This window comes from Rhipicephalus microplus, chromosome 1 (assembly GCF_043290135.1).
Source record: "Rhipicephalus microplus isolate Deutch F79 chromosome 1, USDA_Rmic, whole genome shotgun sequence".
Lineage (NCBI taxonomy): Eukaryota > Metazoa > Arthropoda > Arachnida > Ixodida > Ixodidae > Rhipicephalus > Rhipicephalus microplus.
In genome coordinates this window covers 149,055,134-149,079,938 of record NC_134700.1, presented here as the reverse complement: position 1 = coordinate 149,079,938, position 24,805 = coordinate 149,055,134, and the positions used below count along the sequence as shown (strand labels likewise).

The 24,805-nt window shown below is 49.2% G+C and overlaps 1 protein-coding gene across 4 annotated transcripts in view; it reads left to right on the top strand.

Moving 5' to 3' along the window:
- Ziz (dedicator of cytokinesis protein Ziz) overlaps window positions 1–24,805 on the top strand; it is a 244,578-nt gene that overhangs the window by 46,317 nt on the left and 173,456 nt on the right. The window contains exon 1 of one of the 4 annotated variants that reach the window (XM_075887464.1): window positions 15,827–15,963. The exons of 2 other annotated variants lie outside the window; for them this stretch is intronic. Coding sequence is in view for 1 of the 2 variants with exons in the window: in XM_037429549.2 (XP_037285446.2) it covers window positions 17,735–17,830 (96 nt within the window). In the remaining variant the exon portion in view is untranslated. Of the gene's footprint in view, window positions 1–15,826; window positions 15,964–17,529; window positions 17,831–24,805 lie in introns of those variants that run through there. One more of the 4 variants, XM_037429549.2, reaches the window with a different exon arrangement.

Here is a 24,805-nt window from a genome sequence, read left to right as displayed (position 1 = left end):
TTTTTTTAAACGCGCTCGGCCTCCCTCGGTCACGAGCACCGACACTGCGACCTCAACCTCCATTCCGACGAGCGTCATTTGTTTTACCGGAGCGCTTGTAATATGCCGGCGAGCGCGAATTCTTATCGCGCTCCGGGCTGTATATAGTTCTGACTTCGTGACGCGAACTATTTCTCTTTTTATTAAGGTCACAATTGTATCGTGTTGCTTCGTGACCCGTTGTGTGTGTATAGAATGCACATATCTTTCGTGGACATCGATACCGCTTTTATTTAACGACGCGCCCTTCTCTTTGTCCTACAAAACAGTTCGCGCGTATGTGTAGTTGCATATGCTGCCACTTATTAGTTAGTTGCTTTCTTATTTATTATTCGCTTCGAGTGTTACGACACGTGCGACCATGCATACGTACATGGACTTGTGGAGCTATAACATTCCAAGTCTCCGTGTTTCTGTGTTTCATTTCAAGCTTCGGTTTGTTTATTCACGTGTAAGATCTCATTACGTCATCCATTACATACTGCAGTCGGTCGGTCGGTCGGGCCCTATACGGTCGTGCAGCCATTTTTATTTAATTATTGATCATATCGCCTTTAATGTGGTTAGCTTTCGTATGAATGACAGTGGAGGTCGTGACTGTGTCCTGTATCACTGCGCCCCCCGGTGTTATTTTCCATTATCGGCAACGTCGTTAATCACATCTGCCCGCGTCTAATCGACCTTGTGTTCGTTTTTGGGACGGGAAACACCATTGCATGGGCGTCGTCTGTTTGTTATTCTCGGGTAATTGCGCCCAAAATGCCATTTGTGAAAATCTTTGGGAATCGTCTGTTGGCTCGCGCTTGTTTATTGAACCCGTGCGTGTACTGACGCGTTCTTAGAAATTTAGGAGAAAAAGTTGGATGATTGCATACACTTTCCCTTTTTGTACGTGAGGCGTAATAATATAGCTAGGCAGGTGATACGTAACGTGTTCTAGTTGTTGAGTTTTGGTCAATGATTGTGTGCGTGTGTGTGTGTGCGCGCGCGCGCGCGCGTGTGTGTGTGTGTGTGTGTGTGTGTGTGTGTGTGTGTGTGTGTGTGTGTGGGTGGGTGTGTGTGTGGGTGGGTGGGTGGGTGGGTGAATGGGTGGGGGGGGTGCAAAAGAGGTTGGTGCGGGTATAGGGCTACGTATGCGCCGTTCTGGCTCCTGCTGTTCTCTTATTTTTCAATGTTCAATGTCTGCAGAGTGTAAACTGTCCTTGCTTCAAATGTAGAAGGCTTTGCGAGGAAATTGAAAGGAGGAGACGCAATTCTGATTATATAGCGCGCAACAGCTGGAATCTTCAGCACTATAGCAGACAAGTAGAGCGTATAATACGGTCGTGTGTTGCGCAATGAGAGCTTATAGCGCACGTACCTGTTGGAAACGGAACTCAGTATGACGCTCACGCCGTTACTGGCCATTCCCACGTATACGCCCCTTTCGGTGACGTGATGCAAGTTTCCAGTAATATCCTGCAAGCGATTGGTTCACACTTTTCGAGCCACGCGCGAAAATACTGGATGCGTCAGACGCTATTGGTGTATGGATGTGTAAGATGGGTATATATGGTTCGCGGTTGCGCTACAGTTTACGTAAGCGATATCGCATACAGGAGTGCTTCGTCACTGTTTTGCGCGTATCAATTTGTCAACGGAAAGCGTTTATACGGAGCGAGAAGATGCTTATTTACGGACACTCAATAATGATGCCATATACTCCTTTCGCTGTAATTTGCCTGTCGGACGTCTGTAAGGATGACGCAACGGGATTACAACGCAGCAATCGAAAGATCCGCGTGTGCTTAATTAAGGGCGTCCCTCACATATGGACTATCTCTATACGCCTACAGGTATTTAGGTCTCCCACAAAATAAGCGACGCGCCCCTGATTTCACGGCGTGCGCGCGCGCTCAAGTGCGGCAGCTCAGTGTGACGGGAATACGTAACGCGCAAAGCGATCGACGCGAAGCCTTGCGGGTATCAGCGCCACTCTTAACACTGGCGTTCTTGCTTCCTAGCTGTGTGTGCTTGTATACGACATAAATGTATATCTCGTCGGCGTTGTGCATACACAGAGAACACGAGCCGCCTCGCACCCGTGTAAATATAAGCCGACGTGTTCGTGGGCCGGCCGCTCTTTTCGTTGTGTACGGTGGCGCAACGCGTGCGCGCTGCGGTTTTGTTCGCGCGTATTTTATTGCACACTATTGCGTAGGCGAGATATGGCGGGAGAGGAAAGGGCTGGCCGGCTGCAAAACGTTATGTGCACTGCGTTCAATCAAACGCTGCAGTGCCTTCGAGATATCGGCAGGGTGACCCAGAAAATGTGGCTCGAGACAGATTGCTATATACCTTATGAGCGAGGCCGTGCACTGCTCTGGCCAGGCTTTGCTGGGAGCATATGTATACGGAGCCCACACGTACGTATACGCGAAGGCTTTAATTATGCTCCTCGTGTCTGCATCAAACAACGGAGCAAGAAAAAAATATGGCTCTTAAGGGACGCAAAAAAGAAATGCTGTAGCGCGACCCGATTGCGCTCTAGTTGCGTGCATTGAACCAAACGCCTCGAGAGTAAGAAAAAAAAATCAAATAATAACGAGGGCTGTAAAGACCGTCGCACTTCGTTATTTGTCGGACACGTCCTTCCGTATGATTGTTTTCCTGTTTGTTTTGTGCGTCGAAGTTTCCCTTACCCAGTCGCGTGTGTGTCTGCATGGGCTCGAGCTGCTTAGTTTTGCGATCATGGTGAGGGTTTGTGATTTCCGCTCGGATGGTCGCAACCAAGCTCTTGGGAACTGGCATGCAGTGCTTTGCGTGGGAAATAAAAAAAACAATAAAACTTCAACGAAAGCAAAATAATTTTGTTGCACAGATTGCCGTGAGCACGCTTGATGAAGCGAATCCGATCGTGTCTTCGAAACGAAAGAAAAAGAAAAAGCATTCGGCTGACCACTCCATGAGCGAGATATAGATCCGTTCTCGTCTCACTTCGCTCGTTCGATGTCGGTGATTGTGTGTGCGTGTCCCGCTTTGCAGGAGCCACTGCACCCGAGCAGAAAGACATTTAGCGTCGCGTCTTATATAGAACCGGAACTTCCAGTCCGCGCAAGGAACTCTCACTGCAATGGTTCTGCTGGGGTTGGTTGCTGTTAGTGCCCGTTTTGTCGTGTGTGTTCGGCGTTCGACCCCGGGATTCGACAGAAAGCAAGCGTGCTCATGTGGCGCCTGCGTGCGCGTGCTGTGCGCATTAGTGCCCCGCTCACTGTCCAGTTGTTTTTATGTGCGCGTTATCTTCGTTGGTTTAAAGGACTCTTTTGACAGAGTTCTGGCAGTTCACGTATAAGCAACTGCAGTTAACTAACCGCTTCTGATGGCTTAGTCTCAAACACATGGACCGGGAATTTTTCGATAGTGACCCGCCCCGCACATGACTGTGTTCGGCTCGTATTTATTTTTCTTTTTAAGTCGACAGTTAGTCTTTCTTGGGATACTTGAACCAAGAAATATCGGTCTGTCTGTCTGTCTGTCTGTCTGTCTGTCTGTCTGTCTGTCTGTCTGTCTGTCTGTCTGTCTGTCTGTCTGTCTGTCTGTCTGTCTGTCTGTCTGTCTGTCTGTCTGTCTGTCTGTCTGTCTGTCTGTCTGTCTGTCTGTCTGTCTGTCTGTCTGTCTGTCTGTCTGTCACACGAAACGATTCAGCCACACGGCCAAATGTTTAGGCACTTGCTGAATGCCCAGTCAATTTAAACTGGTGGCTTCGTTCAAACATGTGAACACAGTCAATCAAAAATAAAATATTGCTCAATTCCGGGGCGCAGTATAAACACGTAAGAATTAGGTGGTGTACTCCTTTAATAGAAGATGCATAGATACGCGATTAGAAAGACCCTTGCGTTTCTTACGCTGCGCTGAAAATGCGACGCTATGCACGAAAGAAGGCCGGCAGGAAACTATCGTCTTTCGATGACGTTTGCAGCGAAACACGCAAGTATACGTGGCCATTTTTTTGATAAACATGTTCATGCGCTACGTATAGACGTGAATTGTTTCAGGCATGTTGTTTTGTGTGTGTGTGTTTGGGAGGGGGGGGGGTGAATAAAATATTTGTGAATTGGCATACATATTTGAGTCAGTCTGGATATTTGTATTGTGAGAACCCTTGCGCCAAGTGCCCTTCAGAAAATACCCTTGGGACACATATTGGAATGACCTTCTTTCAAATAGCAGGGTTAGGCGGCAGTTTATTGAGAGGACTTAGAAGGTTTCCTTTCTAGCCATAGTGTAACCTGCCAGGGTTGTTCGCCCAACCTAAGCATTACATCCATCATTAAGAAAAACAAACGCTAATCACTCAAGAAATCGTAGAAGCATAACTAATTTCCTGTTTGATCTCAGAGAGGGTTTCCGTAAACGTTTTATCCCTACAACTTACTGATGAAGAGATGGCGCATACCTACTCATGTGCAGTGAAGGACGTCTGTGTCTGAGAGCATAAATATATACGTGCCACCTCTCCAGTATAGCTTGTTGCGAGTCACCTTTTGGCGTCGTCGTTCGTGTTTTGTCCTGTGTTTTTAGCACGCAGTGTGCCAGAATGATGAAAGCTCTCCGTCGTATATCGCCTCTCCCCGATCCAGTGGTCACATTTCCGCGGAGGCAAAACGTTGATTTGGTTTGTGGGTTTTAACGTCCCAAAAGCACGATATGATTATGAGAAACGCCGTAGTGGAGGGCTCCGGAAATTTCGACCACCTGGGGTTTTTTAACGTGCACCCAAATCTGAGCACACGCGCCCACAACATTTCCGCCTCCATCGGAAATGCAGCCGCCGCAGCCGGGATTTGATCCCGCGACCTGCGGGTCAGCAGCCGAGTACCTTAGCCACTAGACCACCGCGGCGGGGCGGAGGCAAAACGTAGAAACGCTCGTGTTTATACTTGAGTCTATATAGTGTGCATGTTGGAGAGTACTCGAGGTTCTCAATATTATTCCGGAGTCCTCCCATTGGGGTAAGTGGTGTTCCTCATAATCACGCGTGGTTTTGGCAGGAGAAGTCTGAAATGGAGCTTATGTTATAATAAAGAGCCCGTACGCAGCAGAGATGGGGCTTTGGAATTCGGCCTACATTCTTCCAGGTGCAATGCCGCCAAGGAAAAAAAAAAAAATATTGAAGAGAGAGAAAACGTGCTAAGGCAGCCGTGTTTTGTTCCCTTGGCTGCTTTACAAGAACATGTTTACCGCCATATGCGCACTTGCGTACGACGCGTGTTATCTCGGGGTGAATGACATCGCCGCTGTTCCCGTTATCGGCGCGTATATGTAAGTTGAGTGGTCCCGCGGTGTGTGTGTACTTACACGTCGTCACAGTATACCGCTGTCCCGAGGGAGGAGGGGGGGTGGAGGGCTGGTATGTGTGGAGGGAGGCTGGCGACCGGCCGCATGAAACGCTCACAAGCTCGCACAGAGGGACTGCCGGCTGGAGAGCATGCATCTCCTCTTATCACTTGTTGAAGCCCCTTTCGCTTGTTGAAGCTGTTATCGCGCTAACCACCATGTTGCGCGAACTTGTTCGAATATTATCGCTCATGCAGCTGTAGTTATCGCTCCACCGTTTTCTAACACGACATGCAGTCCCGAAAGTGCGTGGGCTTATACGCTTCCAGGTGCGAGTATGGCACGGATAACCAAACTGTATGGCGGCGTGCTTGTATGTCGTTAAATTATCCATGAAAGCCAGCCGCCATTACGCTAAACGACCGCGGAAGCTTCGCTTAACAGATAAAAGCTCTGACGTTTCTGTTGTCCTGATGTCTTGTGTCTGTGTCTTCATGCCAGCCTCTTTTATCGCAAACACGTCTTCATACGCGCTGACAGACCCTCCTATTCATAAAGCTTCGCAAACTTTCGTTTTTCTTGCATCTATCTCCCATTCAGATCGGTTTGTCGTAGTTTTGGAGCTAAAGTCAGCTATGCGGAGACATTTTCTCGGTACTATACTACAGTAAAAGCTGGTTAATGTGTAATTCGTGGAATTGAAAAAAAAAAGTCCTGATTAACCGAACAGCAGAGAATCAAGAAAACAATAAACAAATGTCTGTTACATTAGTACGCTTTCATTTTCTCAGTGAATATGTTAATCCCCTGCTTATTTTGCATACGAGCAGTGTTAGCCGCAGTTTTTTGTCATCCTGCAGCTTCGTTGTCAACGCGATGACGGCGCCAGACTTCCGTGTTTATGTAGTTCGAAACGTGATCTGCATCCCTCTCCTGCTAGGCATCTCCACCACCAGCTGCGTGCGATGACAGCTTTTAAATGCGAATCATTTCTTAGCGAGCTTCAGTGACTTTGAGCGTATCTATCTATCTATCTATCTATCTATCTATCTATCTATCTATCTATCTATCTATCTATCTATCTATCTATCTATCCGCTTACGTTTGGGTGCTCTCGTGGTCACCCCCTTAACTTGGCGTGAACCAAAATTAGCATGGGAGTGTAAGATGGTTTGCCGAATATCACGCGCTGGTCAAGACATGAATAACGTCGGGTACGTCGTTAAACACTTCCCGCCAGACAGTGGCACATACCCGTAGGCGGGCATGTGCCGTTAGTATGCGGGTATGTGCCACGGGTAATTGACACTTAGTATCCAACCAGGAACGATGAGAACACACACATGGGCAATTTCAACGCGTGAGCATTAAGAAGTACCCGACATCAGTAGGGTCCACCCGAAAAATGCAAAGAATAAATGTCAGGGTCCCAGCTGGATTCGAACCCAAGCATTCTGCGTGGCAATGAAGCATTTTACCACAGAGCTATGTCAGGTCTCGGAACTACTTTTCGAACAGGCGGTAATCTTCGTGAAACGTCAATAGTGGTTGCAGTGCTGCCTACCTAATTTTGTGAACATTACATATGTAATGCTTTGATACAGCTGTCACGTCGGGTTAACGTCAATTGTGGTTAGTTGCATGCGCTGAGGTTGATTTATGTAGCAGTGTCGAGGGCCACCATCCTCGCGAGCATCAGCACTTCGTATCAACTTTTGGAGTTGCTAATTCGCATGTTCCAGTTGGCATTCTTGCTCAAGTGCAAAGAACTCGTTATATAAACATCTGCCACTCTTTCACATGTCTGCACGTGTAACATTTGTACATATATTTAGCGTCATTTCATGCTGTGTCACTCAATAAAAAAGTACAACGGTCTCCTTCCCTCCGCATGCTTCCGACAAGGTCGATTCCCAGGTCCGTCGGATGGAATGGAATGAAAAAACTTTATTTCAGTCCTGCAGGACGCGCTTAGCGCGTAGCGGGTGTCTCCCATGTAGGGACCGACCGGACCTCCTGTTTTTTTTTTTTCCGCCTCATAAAACTTCCGGCAACTGATAGTTCGTCCGTGGCGATGTAGCAAACGAGTTTTATGCTAGCATGCGGACTGTGGCTGGAAGCTCTTCATCTTCAACAGCTTCAGCCATGTTTGCGTTTCGGGACATTGCGTGCCAATTGCGACAAGTTAAAACGAAGCCGCCGTGTGCCGGACGGGAACGAAACTTTCACTAACAGCCTTAGTATTGCCACTGACAGTGTGTGGTCGCTAATGGTGCATTCAGACGACGGACCGAATCCCGATGTGGCGGGACGGACGGCGCGTCACGTGACCTCACATCAGCGATTCCCCTCGTCCGCGACTCGTCCGCGGGGCTCGCGGACGGATGAACGCAACCTGTTTCTCACATCGGGATTCTGGCGGGGGAAAGCCGATACTTCAGCGGATTAGCTCGGGGTTTCTGGCAACCAGTACACTTTTCGTCTGCTCGCGGCATGTCCTCCATGGCTCGCGAATAGCTGCATGACTGGTCGGCATAATCTACGCTTGAGCATGGTTTACTTAGTTTCCGGGGGCTTTGTTCTCAGGTGATTAAATACGCAGAAATCACTTTTGGTGGTTCGGGAAATGTCGCCGCCGTCGTTTGACACGCGAGATTCTTAGCCGTCATGATGGTGAAATATTCTGACTTCTGCAACCGGCGACGTGCCGCTTCTAAAAAAAGGATGGGAGACGCGTTCAGAAGTTCTACAAGTGGGGAACAATGTAGTTGAAAGAACATTCTGCCAGCAACTACCTTTTCTCCTGAAAGAATAACACTCCTCGTTCATTTGTCACAACGCGACAGACATCGCAGTAAAGCGTCGCTTCTTGCGGGCATCCATGTTGAATACTCTCAAACCGGTCTGCTTTCAGCGCACGCAGGTGAGCGCCGAGCCTGCTGTTGAGGGTAATCCGGCTGTTTTCCCCTAGGACACCGTCCGTCGTGTGGATGCGCCTGCAGGCGGACCATCCGCGGATTAGCTGTCCGCGTCCACGACAAATCCGGATTCGGTCCGTCGTCTGAATGCACCATAATGGTGCATTCAGACGACGGATCGGATCCCGATGTGGCGGGACGGACGGCGCGTCACGTGACCTCACATCAGCGATTCCCCTCGTCCGCGACTCGTCCGCGCGGCTCGCGGACGGATGAACCCAACCTGTTTCTCACATTGGGATTCTGGCGGCGGAGAGCCGGTACTTCAGCGGAATAGCTTGGGGTCGGTGGCAACCAGTACACTTTTCGTCTGCTCGCGGCATGTCCTCCATGGCTCGCGGACAGCTGCATGACTGGTCGGCATCATCTACGCTTGAGCATTGTTTACTTAGTTTCCGGAGACTTTGTTCTCAGGTGATTAAATATGCAGAAATCACTTTTGGTGGTTCGGGAAATGTCGCCGCCGTCGCTTATGGTGCATTCAGACGACGGATCGGATCCCGATGTGGCGGGACGGACGGCGCGTCACGTGACCTCACATCAGCGATTCCCCTCGTCCGCGACTCGTCCGCACGGCTCGCGGACGGATGAACCCAACCTGTTTCTCACATCGGGATTCTGGCGGCGGAGAGCCGGTACTTCAGCGGAATAGCTTGGGGTCGGTGGCAACCAGTACACTTTTCGTCTGCTCGCGGCATGTCCTCCATGGCTCGCGGACAGCTGCATGACTGGTCGGCATCATCTACGCTTGAGCATTGTTTACTTAGTTTCCGGAGACTTTGTTCTCAGGTGATTAAATATGCAGAAATCACTTTTGGTGGTTCGGGAAATGTCGCCGCCGTCGCTTATGGTGCATTCAGACGACGGATCGAATCCCGATGTGGCGGGACGGACGGCGCGTCACGTGACCTCACATCAGCGATTCCCCTCGTCCGCGACTCGTCCGCGCGGCTCGCGGACGGATGAACCCAACCTGTTTCTCACATCGGGATTCTGGCGGGAGAAAGCCGATACTTCAGCGGATTAGCTCGGGATTTCTGGCAACCAGTACACTTTTCGTCTGCTCGCGGCATGTCCTCCATGGCTCGCGGACAGCTGCATGACTGGTCGGCATCATCTACGCTTGAGCATTGTTTACTTAGTTTCCGGAGACTTTGTTCTCAGGTGATTAAATATGCAGAAATCACTTTTGGTGGTTCGGGAAATGTCGCCGCCGTCGCTTATGGTGCATTCAGACGACGGATCGAATCCCGATGTGGCGGGACGGACGGCGCGTCACGTGACCTCACATCAGCGATTCCCCTCGTCCGCAACTCGTCCGCGCGGCTCGCGGACGGATGAACCCAACCTGTTTCTCACATCGGGATTCTGGCGGGAGAAAGCCGATACTTCAGCGGATTAGCTCGGGATTTCTGGCAACCAGTACACTTTTCGTCTGCTCGCGGCATGTCCTCCATGGCTCGCGGACAGCTGCATGACTGGTCGGCATCATCTACGCTTGAGCATTGTTTACTTAGTTTCCGGAGACTTTGTTCTCAGGTGATTAAATATGCAGAAATCACTTTTGGTGGTTCGGGAAATGTCGCCGCCGTCGCTTATGGTGCATTCAGACGACGGATCGAATCCCGATGTGGCGGGACGGACGGCGCGTCACGTGACCTCACATCAGCGATTCCCCTCGTCCGCGACTCGTCCGCGCGGCTCGCGGACGGATGAACCCGACCTGTTTCTCACATCGGGATTCTGGCGGGAGAAAGCCGATACTTCAGCGGATTAGCTCGGGATTTCTGGCAACCAGTACACTTTTCGTCTGCTCGCGGCATGTCCTCCATGGCTCGCGGACAGCTGCATGACTGGTCGGCATCATCTACGCTTGAGCATTGTTTACTTAGTTTCCGGAGACTTTGTTCTCAGGTGATTAAATATGCAGAAATCACTTTTGGTGGTTCGGGAAATGTCGCCGCCGTCGCTTATGGTGCATTCAGACGACGGATCGAATCCCGATGTGGCGGGACGGACGGCGCGTCACGTGACCTCACATCAGCGATTCCCCTCGTCCGCAACTCGTCCGCGCGGCTCGCGGACGGATGAACCCGACCTGTTTCTCACATCGGGATTCTGGCGGGAGAAAGCCGATACTTCAGCGGATTAGCTCGGGATTTCTGGCAACCAGTACACTTTTCGTCTGCTCGCGGCATGTCCTCCATGGCTCGCGGACAGCTGCATGACTGGTCGGCATCATCTACGCTTGAGCATTGTTTACTTAGTTTCCGGAGACTTTGTTCTCAGGTGATTAAATATGCAGAAATCACTTTTGGTGGTTCGGGAAATGTCGCCGCCGTCGCTTAACACGCGAGATTCTTAGCCGTCATGGTGGTGAAATATTCCAACTTCTGCAACCGGCGACGTGCCGCTTCTAAAAAAAAAAGGCGGGAGACACGTTTAGAAGTTCTACAAGTGGGGAATAATGTAGTTGAAAGAATATCCTGCTAGCAACTCCCTTTTCTCCTGAAAGAATAACACTACTCGTTCATTTGTCACAACACGACAGACATCGCAGCCAAGCTTCGCTTCTTGCGGGCATCCATGTTGAATGCTCTCAAACCGGTCTGCTGCCAGCGGGCGCAGGTGAGCGCCGAATCTGCTGTCGAGGGTAATCCGGCTGTTTTCCCCTAGGACACCCGTCCGTCGTGTGGATGCGCCTGCAGGCGGACCATCCGCGGATTAGCTGTCCGCGTCCACGACAAATCCGGATTCGGTCCGTCGTCTGAATGCACCATTAATGCCAATAGCGATGTGGGCACTGCTGCCTCGTTTCGGTTCTCTGCTCACGCCGTTTTTGCTCGTTTGTGTCGCGCATTTGCGGTGCTTCGAGTATTATCCGAATGAATCGGGTTGCGGGACAAAGGTGGCCTAATTAATGAAAGTTTGGTGCCGCTAAACAGCGAGTGTTCTGGCCGGGACGAAGAGATACGTTCGATTTATCGTATTTTTTGAATTTACGGGGGTCGAATTGAATGACCTATACCATACTTTGTTAGGGAAGCCTCTGTATATACCTGGAAATGCTTGTGCTGTGTACGACATTCCCTTTACGAAGAAAAAAAAAGCTGAAATAAGAAGTAAGTGACAAAGATGGAGAGAGGAGGTAAAGTACGCGTGGTCCGGACCTGTATTCTCTTTCAGTCACGTCTTCGGGCACAGGTGTCACTACGCACTGTCGAAATGGAGACATTCGAACGAGTATGGCTTCTGTTTCATTTCTGTTTACTTATAAGGAAAAATATGAATTTGTCTAGAAACTGATTACAACAAAGACAGTAAAAATACCAACGTTTTAGCGTGAGCGTATCAATACTACATCAACAAGAAGGAAATTAGACAATAATTACAGAGATGCTTTTATAATTTTCGCGCCCGTAAATATACTTGATTTATTTGCTACAAGTGTGCTATTCGTAGCTGTGGAAAGTGAAAGGAAATTGAACGGGACATTATTTCTCAGAATAATTCATCATCGGACCTTGCAAAAGGTTTATGATTGCACGCTTTAATGCGGCGTCGTTGTCGAAGCTGACGTCATTAGGCTCACGGGACGAGCATGTATGCTGTGCTTGAGTCCGCTGAAGTGCAGCCAGGGCCACCCGGACAACTTCTTCAGCAGATGAATTCGAAGTGCCCTCGCGTCAGCGCTAGGTTTCCGCGGACACGGCGCGCCCCCTGACTAGGCAACAGCGGAAACACCTATAAGCGGCTGCAAGGACATTGTTGGCGCACGAAAAAATCCAAACGAGAGACTCTGAACAAGAGCTAAAATAGGGTGTTTTATCATTCCTGGACTTTTTAAAAGTTTTTGTTTAAATATTATTCGTAGGTCTGATCCTGGCTATGCCTGTCGATCGCCCGATTCAAAGGGCAGGACCACACTAACATCATCATCATTGCGTCTGACTTCGTTGCTGGTCCGGCAGCGGATCATCTCTGTTGAAAGAAAGAAAGAGAGAAAGAGGGCGTGGCTATGTATATACAGTCTTGAGTCACCAGAAGTACGAGTATATAAGAACTCGACAGACAATGGTCATATGGTCAATTCCCAAAAGTTCTGAGTAACTTGCGCAATACGAGATGTGCATTTTTCATTTCCGCTTAACAATGTTAAGCAATGTAAATTACGGCAAATATATAATGCAGGAACTCGTAAAGAAGATCAAAGTCAAATAGATGACTTTTCAAGCGCCTTGAAAGGGTCCTGAAACGCTTTTGTTAGTAACCATGCATGGAATGAATTCACCGGAAGAGCTTATTGCCTCACGATTTCAACGCCGCAAAAGTTTTAGGGATCCGTCCAGTGCGAGTGGAGTTACAAAGATTTGTCGCATGCTGCATGCAATTGAATTCTCTTTTCTCTCGTCCCGACGAAAGCGCTGGAAGCTAAGCAGGAGGGTTGGCAGGGCCAAAGAAAATACGTCAGGCTCGCTTCGTGACCTTGAGCCTTCTTCTCTTTTTTTTTTTCTTCGAATGCGTGCGTTTCTCAGTGTGATCGCGCGCGGACGCGTGGACAAGTCGCGGCCTTCCGCGGTGATCTCTGTAACGACAGGGTGCGCCATGTTCAAATCAGCCAATGGCTGATAAATGGGCTTTTTAGGAGTGACTTTGAGCGTCTTCCGTCATTTGTCGAGAAAAAAGAAAGCAATTTTTAGCTGACTTTGATAATTTATTGTTAATTTCAGGCCGCGTGCTGCGCTAAAATATTTCGCTTGCGTGTTGTCAGAAGGAAGCTTTACTACCGTTCGGCAACGTTTTCTGACCACGCTCAAAAAGCGTTGTAGGGCCCCCTTAAGCATGAATCTTAATTTGTTCAAAAACACAGAAGTTTTTCCCTAATGTTTCAAATGTCTCGGAGGTTCATTTTTTTTTGTGCTTGGATGGCTCATAATAAAAACTGGGAGGGCACATTCGTGACGGCGACGAAACTGCCGAGTCTCGCGCGTGAAGTCGATGCGAGGCGTTTAGTGATGCTAAACACGGATACACGACTATGATCATCGGATGCACAGAAAGAGGCGAAGGCCGCCCTGCCTTTGTTTCCGTTTTCAATTAAACCGCGCGTCGTCGGCGTCGTGTCCTTAACCTTGTCCCGAGGACAGATTGCGCCAGGTGTGGGCCTGATTCGCAGCGCTTGGGCGCATCCATGCCGACCTTCACCCTGTGTTTAGGGGGTCATCATTACGAGGAGACACGTGAAGGCTCGCTCGGCTGGAGTATATAGAGGAAAGGGATTGCTAGTTTTGCGAAATGACAAAGGCGGCCGTGTGACTTTCTTGTTCTCATGCAGTATTTTTGTTACTGCATTACACGAAGTTGTGTTCGACACTTCGCGCCGTTCGCTTGGTCGTTTAATGAATTGCAAGGGCACCGCTGTTCTGTGTAAGTGCCGCTGTTTTGAGTGAGCTGTCCTTATAATCCGTGTCACCATATCTCGCCGAGTTCCATACGCGTGCATTTAATTTAAGATGGCGCAAAGGCGAAACACACCGCAGCCGCCGTCGTCGTCATCATCATAGTCATCATCATCGTCGTCGTCGTCGTCGTCTTTTCCATAGCCTTCTTTTTACTCATTAGTTGGTTTCATTGATATCCTGAATCCACGTGGTCACGTGTCACTTGTAATACCATGTGTGCTCTTGTCGACAGCGGACACCGCCGGGCGGTTGCAGTCTAAGGGAAAAAATGATTATGCCTTACTTTTTTTTTTCGGTAACTCCTGACTTGTCGCGTGTAATACTCTCTTTAAAGAGACGCATTAACTCTATTTTGGTTCCCACGGCTCCGACGAGAGTGTAACAATCTACAAAGAGAGTTAGCGTGTCCTTTTTTGAAGATATTTATGTTCGTGGCAAGTTAGAAGTCAGACCGAATAGAGTCGAATTACTTTTTGTTTAGTTTTTTATTTTTTTCGCTTGCAGTGGGCATTCCGTATCTCATGAGCCATTTCAGGCTTTCGCCTCACAAGCAGATTGAACGCCGAAAACATGACCACAAAATTGGCACCTGTACAGGACGGTAACTTAGTTTCACTGTACTTGAAGACACTAAGCACGTAAGGGCATTTTTCAAAGCTCATGCATGGCGTACTTTCGTGCTCTTTCAGTTTGGTCAGAAGCGCTAACACGTACATTCCATACAATACACTTCAGAGCCATACGAACTTATTCATGTGCCATAAAATGTTCACCTCCTTTTTTTTTAAATAATGAAACACGTTCCTAATGTCAAAACTATGGACAGGGTGCACTTAAGCGCGCGCGCGTAAATGTAAGCCACGCTTTGTGGAGTTACGGTACTGATCCATAAAGAATAAAAAGAAATAAAAGTAACTGGCGCAATCTTAGAAATGTTTTTCCAAACAAACATGGGCAAAAATGTCATGTAGAACATGATTGCTTGCCTCTGAAATTCGTTATCTGGATCTTCTGTGTGTGCTTCTGAGCACCCGTCCTGCCCATGCGGTCTCTTCGCGGTCATATTTGTTGCGCTAAATATAATATTTACAGAGAACGTGTCCCAGCAGTAAACGCGGCTAACGTATGCACAACCAGGCGTTGTTGACTGCATGGACGTTGCTTTCTTATCCCATTCCCACTTCTTTCAAACATTCGTTGTTATTTTATTTTTCTTGGTCTCTACCGCAATTGTGCCCTCGTCACGCGCCTCTCTCCCTGTGCCGTAGCCGCGTCTTCGGCGAGCCGCGCACGTACTCTACGACGTCGATTAGGTGAGACACGTGCGCTGGCTTGAGTCATCTCCGCTGGGGGTACGTGGCTAACTGCCGCACTTTAGTGCTCGGCGAGAGCTGCGCAGGGGGAAAAGAACCCTACTAACATTGGCAGTTGCGGCGCAGTCGCGCGAGACTATCGGAGAAGGAACGGAACACAATCGGCGGCAGGCAATCCAGCCGACGGGCAATCTCCTGATCGACGGAGGATGTGTGCTCCCGTGAAGGATTCTTCGAAGTGGAGGAGGAAACAAAGCAGGGTGCTCGTCCTGCTCCTCCCGCATCCTCCTGCAAGATCGGCTCCAGAAGCAGGATGTCTTGTCGTTGGGTTTGTTTGCCTCTCTCTTTCTCTCTCTATGAAGCCCAAGCTCACCTCGCCGTTCTCTTGGACGATTACGTCACAGATTGTCGTCTTTTGTGTGGCTGCGCTTCTTGAGTGCCTGTGTTGTGCGTGTGTGCGACAACGCTTGAGGCTTTCTCCCTTGTGTTTGCGTGTGCGTGTGTGCGTGTCGACGGAGGCGTCATTTAGGAGGAAGATGCGGAGCCAGCGGCGGAATCCGAAGATAGAGCGCTAGAGCGTGGAGTGGTGGTTGCACCGCGCAAAATAGGGTCAATTCCCCGCCGCGCGACGTTGTTGATCGGAGGGTAGGGGGAGACGGCCTGTTTAGGAGAAGGAGTCAACAGCCACGGGGCACGCACGCCGCACACACGCAAACACACATACAGATACACACGCCAGAGTATGCCATCTCCGCCCTCTCAACCTCGGACCTTGGCAAAGGACAGGGCGGCGAAGCCGCCGCCGCCACCGAGGCTCTGCTGCTTTTTCCTGGTTGACTTTGACTTCTTAAGGTAAGGAGGAAGAAGAAGAAAACGGCATTTGTGAAACCAGAGCAGGCTCAGGAGGGCAACGAGGGCCTACTTTTCTGTTATTATTTTTTTGTGTCCTTGATTATTTCGTCCCGCTCTGGCGACCGTGCACGTCCTCCTCTCCAGAGATACCTTGGCGTCGCAATGACACCCCCCCCCCCCCTCCTCCGGCTTTTCGACTGCGAGCGAATACGTAACCGCCACTTTGCGGGATAAATAGCGTTTCTTGACCCCCCTCCCCTCCACATATGCGGCGAGTCTTACGAAACTTCCTCGCCGGATAAACCGGTGACCCCGTATGTGGGCTAGGCCTTTACACTTACATCGTGCATCTCTCAATGGTCATTGACTTTGTCGTTGTCATGGCGACGACATGGCGAGGACAGTTCTGGTGAAGCTCTAGTTTGCTTGGAATTGGAGCTGTACGCGGGATTGTCGTAAACATGGGTGTAGTTGAAACGCTTGTCCGCACGTTACAAAGATATTACTAATAAGTGATAACGCCTTGGGGTTCGTCCACCTCTTATGCTTAAATAAACAATAAACAAACGTGAGCTCTGACTGCCTATATTTAACGAGCACTCACTAATGTTGTCTTTGTGATGACTAAGAGTGACTTCTAATTACTAATATTCACCAATGTCGTCTTTTCGCTGCTCATCGGAGACGTCATTGTTTTGACTCAACCACTGGCAAATCATCGTGGTTTTTTCTTTGTTCTTTTTTCTTGCTAACTGTGACTCACTCAATCGTCATTTTAGGGTAGTAATGATTCGCCGTTTTTAAGTTTTTTTTTTTTGTATATAGTTGTTCGAGGAACGAACACGTACCGTCTTCTCGCATCCTTCCGCAGTCATACTCCCTTCTTTTTCTGTATATATTAATATTCGGTTGCACTAACGCGTCTCGCGCGGCAGGGTGTTGCCTTTCGCGATCCTTCCTTCTGTCTCCGTTCCTCTCACTTCCTCTCGGCCTTCTAACCCTAAATCGTAGCAGCTCGCCACTAGTTTCAGCATCTCTCACCTCAACGCAGTGAGCGAGAGAGATGCGTTCTCGATTCCTCTCCTCCTCCATCTCGGAACTCGCCCACCTGCTCTCGCGGAGTGGTCTGCCGTTTTTTCCCAGCGCGATCGGGCGACAAAACGGACGCCCGTCAGCGGCGCGGACTCTCCACGAAAGCTCGCCTTTCGGATCCGCGCGAGGCTGTGCATCGCCATCCGATTCCGTCGGCCCAACTTCGCGTACCAGAAGCGGAAGCTCTATCCCGGTGCCTGCTCCCTCTTGTGTGTACCAGCAGCTGCGTTCTGTGTACTAAGTCCGTGTTTTGTGTTGTGTGTGGTGCATATATACACTTTAGTCGGCGACCCGGTTCGCATGTCCCTCGACCACGTGGGTCAGTCGACTCCGATGGATGCGACAGGCGCCGCTTGCGCGGCTGGCTAGCCAGCGTGTTGTTTTCGCACGCTAGCGGCTATAGCTCCTCGTTCGCGCGCAGCCGTGGTCCTCGCGGATGCTTTATCGACGGAACCGATGCTCGCCCGCTTTCCCGTGCGTCGTGTATAGTCGATAAAACAAAAGTTGTGGTGCTCTGTGTCGCCGCCGTCGGTTGCGGTGGGAATCGCATCAACGCCGCGGGGAAGAGCCGCACCCCCAACCACTTCGTCTTCGGGATCTTGATTGTGCCTGTCGCACCGCCAGGATTTACGGCTGCTGTGCGCGCTGAGGAGCCTCTGCGAGGCGAAGAAACGGAACAATGGTGTTTGCCGTGGCCGTGTCGTTCTCTGAGGGTGACAGCGGCGCCGACGGCTCGCGGCGACGCGGAGGAATTCGACGTGTCAGAGAGCCTGCGGTTTGTCTCTATATTCATCTGTCTCTTTTTCCTGTCCTTTGTTTGCGATGTCTGTGTACGTTTGCGTTTTGTTTGTTTGGTGTTTGCGCTCTTCAGCTTCCTACAGTTATTAGTTGCGCTATGGGTGGCGTTTACGTGCACTTCATTTACCAGTTGTGTTTGCCCCCTGATAGGTTACGTGCGTTGTTGTTTGTACCCAGTTTCAGCAACCCATTTCTCCCCCTTGTCTAAATATTTGCGATAGTTTGTGGTGGTGGTGTCATCTAAAAGCATCGCTATATGAAGTTCATTCGCTCACAGTGATTATCTTCACCAATCATGCAGGGGCTGCGCGGAGCCTTTATTTTAGGCGACGACGTCTCAAGTTCTTCCGGTGCTATATAGTTTCGATTTCGTGGAGCACAACGGTCCACTCATGATGAATTGTGGCGCCATCAAATGTGTGCCAGGGAGATAGATGGGAGAAGTTTATGTGTAGTCCTGAGGAATGCGGCTAGCGCGCAGTGGGCTTCTCCCACGTGCAGGATGGGCAGGCTGTAAGCCTGACCACCGCGTCGTGGGCTCTCTGGACGGCTTAAAGCTGATACCCGGGGCTTCTGATGGTGGAGCACCACTTCCCCGAATTAGCTTGACCGCTACCCTTTAACGAGGGGCATTCGCCAGAGCATATGCTCTGAGGTAGCTACTTCCATACCAGAATGATAATTCTGGATCCGCCGCTGATTTCTGCCGCATCCAATTCCACCAACTCTGATGAATGAGCGTCATCAAATTCGAATAGTAAGAAGTTCACAGAAATAGGTTGGGCTGGACCCTTCGCCCAAGCGGCTTTTAGCAGGTGGTGGGCTTGGCTTCTTAATGATCGAAAATGAAATATCCCTGAAAAACATTCAAGCAGACAAAATGCTAAACACCCTTGCTAAACGTGCGAACGATACTGTGTTTAGTGCATATATATTGTTTTTTTTGATACGAGCAACGTCAGCATTTGAAAGTGAAATGAGGAATTCCGTATTGTTGTATGTATTTATATAAACACCCACATTACAATTATCGCATTTTTTTTCCGGAGAGGATTTTTCTACTGTGGTGTTCATTGTGCCATTTCCGTGGTGTCACTTTTTTTTTTATCGGAGCTGTATATACGTTACAACATTCTTTGCAAGTATAGGTTTGATGACTGACCTGTGCAACTACATAATTGAAAGGGCACCAATCAACGTGTGCTTAATCGAAGAACTGTCGCTTTGCGCACTTTTGCTGGCCAAATTTACTAGGCCGATATAGCTCTGCGATACTTTATCGTCGCTTGTGTTAATCTGCCAGTTCTTGCGGTAGCTTATTACTGGCGATAACTGCGGCATTCGATATAATGAAGACGGGTGAAAAGAATGATGTTGGGTGCTTAAGGTGATAACTTCAGCGTAAACCAGAATGGACCACATATAGATGAAGGAAGCACCAGCGTTGAATAACTGCTTTATTCTTCTCTCAACAACGCATGTAATAGCCACAACCGAACTGACATTATTATCGCGCCGCGCTCAAAACCGTGCATGCGCACGTGTAAGAAGATGTAATGTGTATGTATCAGAACAGAACAACTATAGCTGAAACGTTTTTTTTTTATTTGGTGTTATAACTACCTAAGCTCGCAGATCGTCCCGACGGGACCCTGGCTATGATGAGCCCCGTAGTCTATACTGCTGCTCCGATTTAATTTCGACTATACCTGCGTGGCGTTGCGCGGAGGCGTTGCGTTGTTTTGAACGAAACGCTCGCGACAAACACTTTGCCTGCCTCCGAATCAACATCGTGGCCTTGGCACGGCCAGCTATTAATGACGCGTGAGATGATCTACTCTTTCTCTTCACTCTTCGTCACGCTCAGTGGTGGTCTAGTTGTTATGGCGTTTCGACTGCATGACCCGAAGGTCGCGCGGTCGAATCCCTGCCGTGGCCGCATGTCAATTGAGGCAGAATGTGAGAGGCTCGTGTGCTTATCAGCTTTAGATACATGCTCAAGAACCCTAAGTGGCCCAAATTTCTGAAAATCCCTCATCTCTCATAATCATACCGTAGTTTTGGAATGTGAAACCCCAAAAATTAGTTTGTTATATTGCAGCGTTTGAGCGCTTTAAAGTGAAGCAGTACATCCGCACGCGTGTCTTGTTCTCGATAGAAGACGGGAGCCACATTTTCTTTCTTTTAATGTCCAGTCGCAGTCTGTGAGTTTGTCTTCGTAGGCTATTACCGTTGCGTGTCGTATAGGAAGGAAGGCCTCTAGCTGCCTTTAAAGAGCTCGTGTATAAACAGCGTGACTCACGTTGTAGTCACCGCCGTAACCGAAGCGGCGATTGAGCCAGCGCGGACTCGTCACTGCGAGGACATCCTCCGCCCACTTGGCGTTGGCCGTGTCTCGTATTTTGCGTGCGCAAAACGGCCGCCCGATATCGGGTGTGCGCAGAGGAGCACGCGGCTGCTATCCGATACGCCCGACGGTGTATTTGACATTTCTCGTCGATGACGACAACACCGGCGCCTGTGTGTAGGCACGTACATTGGGTGTGAGCCTTTGAAGGCGTAACGTTTGTATATACCAAGCGAGAAAAGCGACCCTCTTCGTAGCCTTGGACAACACCGATGGTACGAAAAGTTTGATTATGTCCTATATACAAAACGCCAGGGTCCAGTGAAGCAGTACTTAGTGAAGTGATTGATTGATATGTGGGGTTTAACGACCCAAAACGACCATATGATTATGAGAGACGCCGTAGTGGAGGGCTCCGGAAATTTTGACCACCTGGGGTTCTTTAACGTGCACCCAAATCTGAGCACACGGGCCTACAACATTACCGCCTCCATCGGAAATGTACTTAGTGAAGTAACAAGTAATTGAGAGCAAAGGAGTAAATGAAATTTAGACGCTAGTAATTGAAAGTAATTTGGGGTATTCTAAACTGAGTAATTAAGAAGTAACGCCAAATAATCCAGCCTAACTCAATATAATTGAAAGTAATTAATAGTACTTGAAAGTGATTGAGCGATTCAGAAAATTTTAATGGGGTTTCGTAGAAGCGCAGTCGTTACAAAAGTGCAGACGTAATGGTTTTTGTCTTTTTTTTTTTTTGAAGTGAAATTCGCGGGAATAAAGATGGCCACAAACGCGAGGCGGACACTTCGTGGTGGTTTCTCATAAATACATTCGAGACTAACTGTCCCAGCAGTCTGTCCCCATGTTGCCACTCGCCGTCCAGTCTTGGCATGATGAGGGACCCCGGTAATTTTACCTTTGTACACGCCGACCCGTGACGTGTGTGTGTGTGTGTGTGTTTGTGTGTGTGCGTTTGTGTTTGTGTGTGTTTGTGTGTGTGTGTGTGTGTGTGTTTAATGCGTATTCGTACGCGATTCTTCTGCCGCGATGCATGCTTCTCTTCCGTTGCGTTATCGAAAAAAGAACATATGCGTCCTTCGTGAGGCCGTGGTTCCCGCATGGCAACGCAGCGGGCGTCGCAGGTTATGCCTCGGATATCCGTACGCGAGAGGATTCCATTTAGGAGGGTCAGCGTTCGATTCTCGAAGCGAATGATCGCCACTTTCTTTTTTTTTCGCGGGCTCAGCCCAGTAAATGTCAAATAGAAAAATATTCAGGAAAGTGCGGGTAAACGGTGGGAGTAACAGTGTCCCTCTTGTGATGGGCACTCTGTTGCGCCGTTGAAAAACATTCCCCCAAGTGCTCGATTGCCCCTGCCACAAGGTGCCCCAATGTCGGGTGGTATGAAGTTGTTGACCTCAACAGTGTTTTTGTCAAGATGCTGCAGGCAGGCGCGCGTACCGGGTTGTCCCACGCGACGTGTGCTAAAATGTTAACATACGCAAATGTAGCGTATACGAAGCGAGGGGGAAGGGTAGAACAGAAGTACTTTGGTGTGCCATTCCTCGAAGCAAGTCTGACGATTCTTTTGTTTCTGCGTATTATGTAGCTATAGTTATTAGCGTTTGACTACGCATATGTTAATAAGCTTGATCAAGTAGTGTATTTTGAAGTGTCAAATAAGAAATATTGTAGCCCATCTTAAGAACGCCCGAAAACGCGATTCAGCATTCTATTGAAACTCGATCTATACGTGCCGGAAGGAAATCTTTGCCGTGATGAGAGGAACAGCATTCAGGACCTACACAAAATTTAAAAATTGCATTCATAATGACCCCGGACCATTTTGTGTGCAGAAGATACTAGGACCTTGGGCATCTGCCTCAGTTGCGCAGAAAGCAACTAAAGCACTGCTACTTTACCTAAAGTCAACAAACCTGAGCGACCGCCTGTAGACTGTGTGTGCTCCTTAAGTGTGCTCGTGATTTTGTGTACCTTCTTATCTCTCTGCAACCTCTTTTCTCCCCTTCATCCCTTCCCCAGTGCAGGGTAGCAAACCGGATGTGCGTCTGGTTAACCTCCCTGCCTTTCCTTGCATCTTTATCTCTCTCTCTGCATCCATAAAGAATGGTAAAAAGCAAGATAAGCAGGAGCATTATAATATAGTTAGAGATCTTTGTAAATTAAGTGATTTGCCCGCACTGACGGGAAGAGATGGATTTTCTAATGGTGATATTGCGCTGCAGTTTGCTACTGGTACAGGTTGTGCACTCATCACCACTCCCTATGTATATACAATCAGCTAAACAATGCGATTAACTTACTCAAGGTAATTTATTGCGTGTTTCTCACACTGGAGTTCATTTCATGCCTGAAAAGAAGCATGATACCCATTTTGTTGTTTGCATTGTCAAGCGTGCAGAAAGCCTTTGCTTTCGAGTGTTACGTGTAATAAAACATGCCAATAATTTATCTTTCTATATTTGCTGCATGCAGTTGAAAAATTGTCTCCCTTGTGAAGCCCCTGTACAGTGAAGAGGGTAGGGAAGGGGGGCGGGGGTGAGGGGTTGAACAAGAGGTCCGTTAACGTTGCTATTGGGAAGAGCACCTTTCAGATAGCCCACGTATGGATTGCTTCTTAACGGACTCGGCGTTAGGTTTTGAGAAACATCATCGTATATTTACTGTTCTTTTTAGTTGCCTTATTCACTTGCTTTAGCTGAGTTTCGTTTAAATTGAAGTTCTCTCCAACCTTAATGCTGAAATAGAGAGCTTATGTTGCATGGCTATGTTGGTTATGTTTTCAACAGCGGTTTAAGAAAAATTATGCCGTGATTTCAACCAACATTTTAAAAATGTTGGTTTTAGCAGATTTTTACCTCATGGGTTACTTCGCAAAAAGTGTAAAAAAGAACAATCATGTCCAGGCCGGGTCGCATAAGGCCCGCAGGTCGCGCGTTAGAGATCCCTGGATGTTCGACTGCGATGCGGCAGGTACAAGGTTCGATAGCCACCTGTCACCGGACTCGCTGTCTGGATTGCGTGCCGACTGGTTGCGCCCCGCGATCTTCGACGACGGCGCAGCTCTGGCCGACTGGCTCGCCCTGCGCCATCTTTTGACGCCGACAAGAGCTCTCGCTGAGTGGTGCCCCGTCCTCGGACTCCTACGACCGTGTTTCCATCTTTCCTATCTTCTCCTTATTTCCGTATGTGGCCTCTCTGTCCCTCCGCCTCCCTCTATATTTATACTTTTAATCCTTTCTATCCCTTTTAATCCCTCCTTACCCCCATCTGTCGTGAGCCACTGTTGAGGTGTCCTCCCCCTGAGAGACAGTTACGGGGCCCACTTTTATCTTCTTTTCACTCATATAAGAAATTCCCCCCTCCCCCCCCCCCCCGGGTGTTTTCTAATACGCACACGTACTCCGGCCTAGCGCTCGGCGTTGTGGGTAATTTCTTGAGAAGGTGGCCTCCCCTTTTCTCTTTCTTCGGTCACTTCCTTCCCCCCTCCCGCAAAAGTGCTGCGCCATGATTTTTTTTTATAAGTCGCAGAAATAAGCGTATTTTCTAACCTACTCATCGGGGTGTCCGACTGGTGTGGTGTCGCTTTCGCGAGTGTGTTATGGCAATTGACTTCTCTTCTTCGTACAACGTGGTTCATCGTCCAATGCATCGTCCGTCACGCGAGATATGTGAATACTTCTTCCGCCTACGGTAACCTGTCTTCGCGCCCGTCTTCACTTCCCGGCCTTGACATTGTTATTTCTGCGTTTCAACGAGTAGAGTTGTAGCTTCTTCCAGTTCTTCGTAGGCGGGTTTCATACGGCCGTCCTGGGATGCAGTCAAGCCACGCGGTTACCTTAAATAATCCTCTGTACAAACAACTATCGCGGAAGGCAGTTGTTTCTTTGCTCGAGAGACCGTAAGGAAAAGCCCCGTCGTAAACGAGAAAAACACGAGTAGACGCGCCGTTTAAACAACCGCGTAACCACAGAGGCCCTTGGGCCGGTGGTCGGGCTTGCCTGCTTCGCGTCTGTTAACGACGCTGCGCCGTTCCACTCGATCTCTCGTCGGGGCTGCTGCGTCCGCTGAAGACATCGCGGCTGGGGCGTGTCGAAACCCTCGTGTCATCGCCTCTGCGCATGTCGTGTAGTGCGCGATCGCTTGGTCTGAGCGCCTGCGCGTTGTTCAGCAACTTCGTGCATGCATTCGCGTGCACCCCCAGCAGAGTGCGTGCGAGTCGTTGTCAAGGGTACACCGCCGCCACCGACGTTTCGTATATGCGGAGTCTTGTTGCCCGTTATTTATATAGCCTTAATACTTCCTGCTGTGTTCGTGCACGTTTTGCGTTATCAGGCTTTCCTCTCTCTCTTTCGCAATGTGTGTGTGTGGGGGGGGGGGGGGGGGGGGGCGTAGCATGGTTTTGCAAATCTGGATGCGTGCCGTAACACCGCTTGCAATTGTGTTTTGTGTGCTTTCTGCTGCCTTTCTTGACTGTTCGCCTGCCTGCCTGCCTATGCGCCGTGCTCTTGAGCAGAGAGATGCGCGGCGAAAACATCGGGGCGGAAGTTGATGTTTAGCAGACGCCCCTTCTGGACCCCC